This window comes from Pocillopora damicornis, chromosome 8 (genome assembly GCF_964200805.1).
Source record: "Pocillopora damicornis chromosome 8, jaPocDami1.2, whole genome shotgun sequence".
Classification (NCBI taxonomy): domain Eukaryota; kingdom Metazoa; phylum Cnidaria; class Anthozoa; order Scleractinia; family Pocilloporidae; genus Pocillopora; species Pocillopora damicornis.
This window is the reverse complement of record NC_142677.1, coordinates 180,727-189,884: the sequence shown is the minus strand read 5'-3', so window position 1 is coordinate 189,884 and position 9,158 is coordinate 180,727. Positions and strand designations below refer to the sequence as shown.

The 9,158-nt window shown below is 37.0% G+C and overlaps 3 protein-coding genes across 3 annotated transcripts; 2 read left to right on the top strand and 1 right to left on the bottom strand.

Annotated features, from left to right (window-relative positions):
- The first annotated feature begins 82 nt into the window (after positions 1-82).
- Positions 83-2,187, top strand: LOC113680650 (uncharacterized). Its single transcript, XM_027197682.2, has one exon. The coding sequence runs from the start codon at positions 864-866 to the stop codon at positions 1,707-1,709; it is 846 nt and encodes a 281-aa protein (XP_027053483.2). The 5' UTR covers positions 83-863; the 3' UTR covers positions 1,710-2,187.
- Positions 2,188-4,636: 2,449 nt separating this feature from the next.
- On the top strand, positions 4,637-6,131 carry LOC113680714 (forkhead box protein D3-A). Its single transcript, XM_027197753.2, has one exon. The coding sequence runs from the start codon at positions 4,708-4,710 to the stop codon at positions 5,281-5,283; it is 576 nt and encodes a 191-aa protein (XP_027053554.2). The 5' UTR covers positions 4,637-4,707; the 3' UTR covers positions 5,284-6,131.
- An 814-nt stretch (positions 6,132-6,945) lies between these two features.
- Positions 6,946-8,158, bottom strand: LOC113680715 (fork head domain-containing protein L1). The gene has a single exon (XM_027197754.2). The coding sequence runs from the start codon at positions 8,038-8,040 to the stop codon at positions 7,360-7,362; it is 681 nt and encodes a 226-aa protein (XP_027053555.2). The 5' UTR covers positions 8,041-8,158; the 3' UTR covers positions 6,946-7,359.
- Positions 8,159-9,158: the final 1,000 nt, after the last annotated feature.

The window sequence follows — 9,158 nt, the reverse complement described above, 5'->3', positions numbered from 1 at the left end:
CGAAAATACTTGTGTGTTTCACCAGAAGCCCCGAAAAAAAACTGCAGGGAATTGTTTCTTTGTGAGTCTAAGCAATCACGCGCCTTTGTATCCGTAAACAATAACGCTAGCATTAGCACGTTACACAAACAATGCCAAACAAATGTACGGGCGGATGTGATATTAACTCCATTCTTATACAAACAGAACACTGGAACAGACTTGTATTACTTCGAACAGTTAGTTCAGTATTTCTTGTCACGTTTATCACGAAATGTAACATGAACCTCGCTTTTTCACAGCTCTGAGCTACTTGGAATTGCTTGTTTTTGGTTTCACGTTGTGGTCAGTCTTGTCTTTTAACGGTGAGATTACAGGTACTCGGTCAAAAAAGAGTGGGGATGGATCCTAAGGGATTTAAGAAGAATAAACCTTTCTTTTTCAAGGTTTAGCAAGTTGTTGTGACAATTATTCAAAAATGCTAAATAAATTATAAGGGCGCTAATTATATGAATAAGTGGACAAACATGTCAACCGGAATAAGCTCTAGAAGTCTGCAATGCTTGTGAATTTCATTTGAATTGAAAACCCACACATTAAATTAAAGAGATTTTCTTCCACTCAGCTTGAAATTAGTTTTGAACATTGTTTGTCCATGTATACAAATTGGCACCAAATGTAGTTGAATGAAAGCCTTTTTTTGCTGGAAAACCAATATCAAAGAGTTTGATTGTTTATGTCAGTAAAAGCGTCATTAATCAATTACGTAAACCATAGTGTTTTACAGTCCAATATCACAGTTTGTTCACTCGTGCCATGCTCATTTTCAATCGAGTGTGGATCCTGTGAAAGTCTCGAAACTTTGATCCGTGATATAAATTCTGATGTTCACCAAGTTTGAGCCAATGGAGAACAGTTTCTCGCCGGTGAATGTTAGCCCTGCGACTTTTTATCATCCAAGCATCTCTGCAGCTCCAATGTTCCCGTATTCGTCCTTTTTCAGTGGGTACGTCAGCCAAGAAATGTCTGCCTCTTTCCTCGGTAAAGACGTAAGAGTTCTGCCAGGTTATGTTGGTCCGTGTATTCCATGTTACCACCAAAGCTTTCAAGGCATCCCGTATCAACCCGCAGATGAAGAAAAACCAACTCAATCATACATTGGTCTTATTGGAAAAGCAATTCTAAGCTCTCCACAGCAGAAACTCGTTCTTGGTGATATCTACAACTACATTCTAACAAATTACCCTTACTTCAGGAATAAAGGACCTGGATGGCGTAACTCCATACGCCACAACTTATCACTCAATGATTGCTTTGTTAAACTGGGTCGCTCTCCAAACGGCAAAGGACACTTCTGGGCAATCAATCCACTTAACTATGAGGACTTCAGTCGGGGAGAGTACAAACGCAAAAGGGCCACGAGAAGAAACCGGGAGAGAAAAGAGAGTGGTGGAACGAAATTGAACACAACTGGACATGTTCCGAGGTGCTCATCACAAGAAATCCGTTGCACCAATAACATTTTTCCAGATGAAGCAGAAAATAGAGGTTTCCACATCGAGACGCTACTATCAGACAAATGGGAGGATGTCAAAAGCAGTGAAACGCACGAAGCGGTGTCAGCATTTTCCTTTGTGTCGCAGAGACAGGTACCTGTCAAAAAAGAACTTGAAGTACGCAGATTTCATCACCGAGAGAATGACCCAGCAAAACAGACTTCTTATGAATGAGTTTCTATGTTAAAATTTGAATTTAAATACCTCAATGTACTACGACAATAAACTACAGGAAGATATTTTCAGCCTCTAATTCTTTGGAAATTTGTAGCCATGTAGTTTGTGTTTGAGAGTATTAGCGAAAGATTACAAGTCTATGTCAATTTGATGCCATTAAAAAAGATATTGGGACAATGTTTTCCCAGATGAACGACTTTCAGTCAAGAGATTTATAGAAGAACACGGCAAAAGGGTACAAATGTGATTTTCTTTTCGAACCTTTTTCATAGCAAGAAAGCGCACTGATAAAGTAATGTAAAAATAAAAAAGTTGGTAGGCGTGATGAAACATAAGCAAACATATATCTATTCATTGCGCTATGATAAAAAAAACTATAAGAAAACCTTTAAACAATGCAGTTTTCACGGATTTTGTCTCCTCCCCATTCCTTTAACATGTAAATTTACGGTTCATGAAACAATAAAACAAATAAGCAACCTGTGTTTTGTGTGGCCTCTTAACTGATAAAAGACAACACCGTCTTTTGTAGGAAACCGGACATTAGTAACAAACGACGTGAAAGACGCATGGTTCTGAATGCTGAACTTTTAACAAAAGGAAACAATATTTGAAATTAGTGTTATTAAATTGGTTTGACTGACTTTCGTGTCGAGTTTAGGAATATTTTTAATTATGAAAATATTTGAAATGATTTGGATGACAGCCATTTTCTAGTCTATTAAAGTCAAATCATAACAGTTTTTTTTGGCCCGTTAGCGAGTCTGTTTTAGAATCGTTTGCAATGTGACTAATCAAGAAGAACAAATATCTCTCTCGTTGAGTTTTTCTAGTGATGCCAACAGTTTCCAAGAGCACCGTCAACTGTCCGAATTCAAGAAGAAAATAACGCTAAGACTTCTACAGAAGTGCCATGGGATGCTATCACGAAATTGGACTTCTGTCCCTTCTAGTCTAGACTTCCGACATTCATTTTTGAATAGCTTGATGAAACCAGATTACATTACAGAAGAAAGTTTACAGGTTTGAGGAAAAAAGAAGATTTTGTAAATAAAATTTAAGATTGCACTTAAGACTGTATTTGAGATTGCTGCAAGTCGCCTGTCACATACAATGAACCTATTTTAAGCGGACAGCCATAGAATCGTTCCTTGTGTCCAATTCAACGCCTAAGGGTTTCTTTACAAAAAGAAAGGAGAAAAAAATGGGATCAATCGGGCAGACGTGCATGCGCTTTAGGCTTGATAACTCATATGAACGATATATGTACATTGAGGAAGTGAATTTTGGTGACAATGGAGAAAGCTTTTGGTAACTAAGATGGCACAAAATAGGTCGTATTTAAGAACCAAAGGCGTAATTAAGGCAATCATTGAACACATCAAGGTTCAAGGTAGTGTTTTGTTACATGGCAACCGTGAAGCTTTTTGAAGAATTCTGACTCTGACACTTTAAGTGCGATATATACTTTACTGGAAAAACCCGCTTGTGTCACAACTTTCTCTACAGTGTAATCAGACAAGTAATACCAATATTTCGTCGGCTGCTGAGGTTCCAAATTGTGTCTTTTTATATGTACTGGGCCCTCAAAAAAGTTATATGAAACTATATAACTTTTAAGGTAACCGCAGCAGTTCAACCTGCAGATACGTGAAAAGTCTTAACATCGTTTTGATGCAGGGAAAGGTTATTTCTGATTCTCATATCGCAGATGGCTGCAAGAATGACCATCAAATGCATTAATCATGTCAGTGTCAAACGAGGCCTACTCAAAAGGTGTCACCATTGACAGTTTACTGTTGAGAAGAAAATTTCTGAGCAATCGATTGATTTAAAGCTCTTAAAAACGAGTTTGAAAGCCATGTACTTACTCATCTCTTTAAACGAAAACAAGAGATGACAATAAATATCTTTTTACTCAATTGTACTCACTAAATTTACTCTTAGACAAGTAGACTACGTGAAGTGTTCGTCTGAAGAAACAACGTTATAGGCAAAAAATGTGATTGTTTTGTTTTCGTGTTCTTATGACTGCTTGAAAATAGATCATTAAATCTAGTTATGAAGCTTTGATAAAAGTGTTCCTCTCATAGCAGTTTTGGTTGTTCAAGTGATTTGTCTTTATCATCTATTGTAGGCTAGAGATACGAGCAATTTTCATATTTGTTGACACTGAATTCCCAGTCTGCAATCACCTTAAAAACTGACCAAACAATCGTTTTTTGTTTTGTTAGGAGGACGAATTGTCACGCCCCTTCAGCAGACCCTTCCATTAGAGAACAATGACACTAAAATTAGTACGTTAGACAAACAATACGGTAAATAAATACTCCGACATAAAGAAAAATAAGCAGCAGACTTGTTAACAGTTTATTTCTGTTCTTATTCATGAAAAAGCAAGCTTGTTGATGTTTTTACTGACTATCTCACAGCAGTTTCTCGTAGTGTGCTTTTTTATCGGCTAAACTTTGCTTTTAGCAGTCATTTAGAGATCGAATAGTCTCTCGGGGACTATTAACTTGAGAATGAATGGAACGCTCCTTCAAAGAAAAAGCTACTTTGAATTTGTTTTTCAAACAAGTCTGAAAGGAAAGCCAAACACAAGGCGTGGGGCGTTAATTACAAATAATAAGCTTAAAGAATGAAGAAAAAAAAGTAAAAAAATTCGAGGACGAAGTAGAAGTACGTCTTCAAGATTAATATGCTGAAAGATCTCCTAAGAAATGCACAAAATTGAATTTCATGATCATATAACTTATGATATTCCTTTCCCTGAGTTGACTTTATTTGACATTGAGCAATGAGGATTAGAAGCAGTTCCATTATACAAAACAATGACATTGTTGATTAATTACGACAAGCGTTTCTTGAGCCAATATAAAAGCTTACTCATCTGAGAAAACTTGAATTTCATTTGGGCAACAGCCAAACTAAAAGTGAAGTGATTGACGTTCTCAAACTGAAAGTTAAAGCTGGGGCCAAAACGTTTGTTCCAATGGAAAGTAGTTTCTGGCGGCCTGTAAATGCGACGCCTCTAAGGTTCTACCTTCCAGCTGCCCCAAGCCACCCAGCTGTACCCGCTGCTCCAACTTTTCCCTACTCGTCTTTGTACTTCGGATACGCCAGCTCAGAGATTTCGTTTTATGTTCCAAGATATGTAAGTCCATGTTCCCATCAAGGCTTTCATGGAATTCCGACCCAACGCAAGAATGAACAAAAACCAACTCAGTCATACATTGATCTCATTGGAAAAGCAATTCTAAGCTCTCCACAGCAGAAACTTGTTCTTGGTGATATCTACAACTACATTCTAACAAATTACCCTTACTTCGGAAATAAAGGACCTGGATGGCGTAACTCCATACGCCACAACTTATCACTAAATGATTGCTTTATTAAACTGGGTCGCTCTCCAAACGGCAAAGGACACTTCTGGGCAATCAATCCACTTCACTATGAGGATTTCAGTCGTGGAGATTTAGGGTACAAGCGGAAAAGATCTTCCAAAAAAAGTCAGAGAAGCATTACACCGGAAAAAAGTTTACAGACATTAGAAAAAGGTCAAGGCTAGAAATCATGTAAAGATGTTGTTCCTCTGTGTGCCAAAGAGGAAGTTCGTCAAGGCGATAACAGTTTCACACACAGTCAAAGTGGATTGCGCCAAAGAAGTTTTCACATCGAAAACATTTTATCCGATTGAATGAAACTTTACGGCATTGAAAAACATACAACTGTTTCATGGATTTTATGTGGAGTTCATAGAAATGTATAATGCACCCGATTCTAAGGTGTTTGTGACGGTTCTGGGTAACACTTATAGGTTTACACTTTTCAAAGGAGTCTTCAGCTCCATGAAAATAATTTAGTAAAACAATTCATAAAACAATTTACTATAAAGATTTTCCAGGTTTCCTTTCTCGTAATCGATTGTAAGTAGTTGTTTCAGAGCGTGAAAAAGGTATAAATGTTTTTCTGATGATTGACAAGTATATAACAGTCTCAGAGATCAGAGTAGTCCCGAAAAAGGCAAGTGTTATGAAACTTATGTCAGTCGACTGAAAACAACTCGTCATTTAGTTCGGTCATGAGTCTTTCAATCAGGTTGTTAGAGTGACAGACAATGTAGGGAAAAGCTTGCTTATTCAGGGTTTTTTCTCACCCAGGCCACCAGAATATTAGATCGATTGTTACCCATAGTTTCAAAGTATTTTCTGTATATGAATACATTTTTCGGTGAGTATGAACACAGATATAGCAACTGAAATTCATAGAAACAAGATTCAACAATAGTCAAAGGTTAGAGCAAAACGAAGGGAGAAAACAGTCAAAACTTGGCAATATAGTTGAGAACATAGCAACTAGAATTAGCGGAAATTTATGTGTAAACGACTTTTGAATAGCAATAAAAAAAACTTAATTTGCAATCTACCTAATTAGTCTTCTTTGTAAACATCCTACTTCAGCGCCAAACTGTAAATGTTGTTTTTCAAACAAACCGAGCTAAGAGCAACAAATTATTTATATGACTTTTATTTCTCTCATTTCTGAGAGTGGAATGCTTACAAAGTCAACCTAAACACGCAGTTTTTATCTTTCTTTTCCTTTTTTCCATCCCACGGAAAAATTTGATTCTCCTCATTTTTCCTTCCTGTATCTTATGAAATAATCTCATTCGATGCCGGCCGCAATTGCAACCAGGTCGGTAAACTGTGACCCTGCAATTTTATTTATTCACAACGGTCGCTCTTAGTTCACTATTCCTGGTTGTAAACGTTAGTCAAAGGTCAGTTATCTTAGATAGTTTTTTTTAAAACTTGGCAGCTAACAGGATCTACTTGGAAGTTATTCCTTTCCAAGGATAATCTCAATTGAAGAAAAACGTAAAATCGTATTCACGGCTCAGGCTTCGGTCAGGTAGATTAAAACGTTCTTAACTCTGATTTTCTTTTCGCTTGACTAAAAAACTGAGCGTACACTGCTGTAGTTTGATATTCTGGAAGCAAAAGAAAGCCATTTCTTTTCATTCGCAACAAAGAATTGCATTCCCAAGATTTCTCGACACTAACGTATGCTTTCAAACTTACTTAAGCCACAAATTCCGTCGTTTCTTGGTTAAAGTAATGTTGATTAGGTCTATGAATAATATACAATGCCAAGTTTGCTTATCTGTTTGCATTCTTATTAGGTGAAATGTGGATTTGCATTTAAATACATGGAATAGTGGTAAAAGTCATTAGCACCGAATTTTTATTGCTTTTTCTCAATATGTTTAATCGCTGGCTGGCTTAGAATACAACGCCGGCACCAATATAAAAAAAAAAACTGATTATTTTTCCCACGCTTCCAGTTTAATTTTCTCAATATTTTTGTCAGCACTTGGAATTGTGAAACAAACATTACCATTCTGCACTTTCTAATGTCATCAGAGAGATTTTTATATATAGCTGTAACACGGACGGAGAAATGCTTACAACGCAATGTGTATGGCTTGTTGATCAAGTTTTTGTCCATTCTTATTTCATATGTACTATGCAGGTGGTTTGAGATAAACATTCAGCTTCCTTTTCCGTTCTTTTCTTCGATGTTTACGCAGTTTTCAGTTTTTATATGAAATCAAAATTCCTAAAAAAACCAGTCCACTTATGAATTAGCTGGCGACAACAGCAAATGCTGACGTAGTATTCAGTGATCCAGCGCTACCTTTCTCTTCCCATTTATTGGATAAAAGAGTTTCGATGTGAAAACCTCTATTTTGTAAAAAACTTTTACACTTCGTTTGAGCAGCTGGATAGTTGTTCGAGATTTCATTTGTTCTTATCTCAGTTCCGTTTCTCTCCCGGTTTCTTCTCGTGGCCCTTTTGCGTTTGTACTCTCCCCGACTGAAGTCCTCATAGTTAAGTGGATTGATTGCCCAGAAGTGTCCTTTGCCGTTTGGAGAGCGACCCAGTTTAACAAAGCAATCATTGAGTGATAAGTTGTGGCGTATGGAGTTACGCCATCCAGATCCTTTATTCCCGAAGTAAGGATAATTTGTTAGAATGTAGTTGTAGATATCACCAAGAACAAGTTTCTGCTGTGGAGAGCTTAGAATTGCTTTTCCAATAAGACCAATGTATGATTGAGTTGGTTTTTCTTCATCTGCGGGTTGATACGGGATGCCTTGAAAGCTTTGGTGGTAACATGGATTCACATAACTAGACCATATACTAGAGCCATTTCTGTTAAGACAGGTTGACATCTCTGGGTTGAAGTATCCGTAATGATAAAACGAGTGAGTGAACGCTGGAATAGCTGAGACACTTGGAAGATTAAAACTCTGAGATGCCATGTTTACGGTCGAGAATGTACTTTAAATGTGACGCAAACCTCCGTGAAGGTACCAGATTGTCCAGGGTTGGTAAAAGGCCGCGTAGACTGATGTTGTGCGACTTCTTAAGCACCACACTCTAAGAAACAAATGAATATTGCACGCGTGAACAAATCGTGATATTGGCTTGAAACACGCCAGTTTTACGTAATCCATTAACTACACTGTTATATCTGGAGAACAATGAAAAGAGTCTTGTTAAACAAAGTGCTCAACACCGAATTTCGCAAGGGGTGTAAACTGAGTTGCTTTGTTAAGAGAGTCAAATTTTGCTGTATTTAATTTTTCTCCAGGATTCCAAGAAAGTTGGAAATACAATTCACCTACTCTGATGGATCTGTCCTTGGAAAATAATTCTTTAAATTTTCGTTTCTGCCATGAGGTGATTATTCGTAATTAGCACCTACGCCTCCTTCTTCATTCTGTTTCAGTAGTTGGGAGGAGTTAATGTAATGACTCTAACATCTAAAAGAGACAGAACAAAAGCAGAACGTCTTACAGGTCCTTCATTGTTTTCTGTTCATTTCTCTAGAGACATCGCAAACACTGGCAAACAATAATTTTTAAAACTAATTATTGAAAATGCAAATCAAAATAGGTTTTCTTTGGCAAACGTTACAAGTTGCTAATAATTGTGATCCTCTCTTTTCTCCATTTTGATCATTTTTCCTGTTAAGTTAAAGTTTAAAATTCCTGATGTAGGCTGAGGACATGAGTAGAGGCCAGAGAAACCCAAAGACAACCTGTCTGTCTGAAGGTCCTTTCTCTCAAGAACAAATGACATCCTTTTTGTTTGTACACGCAATAAAACAGTTTGTGGTCTCGTCAACTAATGAAGGGTTTCATAAAGGGAAATTATTCTTTAAGCTTCATACTCAATGCCGATGATTAGTAAAACTTATTGTAAAATTAGGGGCCACAGTTTTCTCTTTTTTCACAGCTAAAAGTAAATGAATCTATTGTGAAAACAAGGGCATGTAACATATTCGCTATTACCCATAGTTTTAATTAATATAACAAACTTAGGTAAATATCTTTGCGAGAGACAACCGACATACACATGCAGTCAATATAGGTTT

What these genes read in the sequence shown, in the direction of transcription:
- LOC113680715 (XM_027197754.2), bottom strand. Translation starts at nt 8,040, where the DNA reads ATGGCATCTCAGAGTTTTAATCTTCCAAGTGTCTCAGCTATTCCAGCG.
- LOC113680714 (XM_027197753.2), top strand. Translation starts at nt 4,708, where the DNA reads ATGGAAAGTAGTTTCTGGCGGCCTGTAAATGCGACGCCTCTAAGGTTC.
- LOC113680650 (XM_027197682.2), top strand. Translation starts at nt 864, where the DNA reads ATGTTCACCAAGTTTGAGCCAATGGAGAACAGTTTCTCGCCGGTGAAT.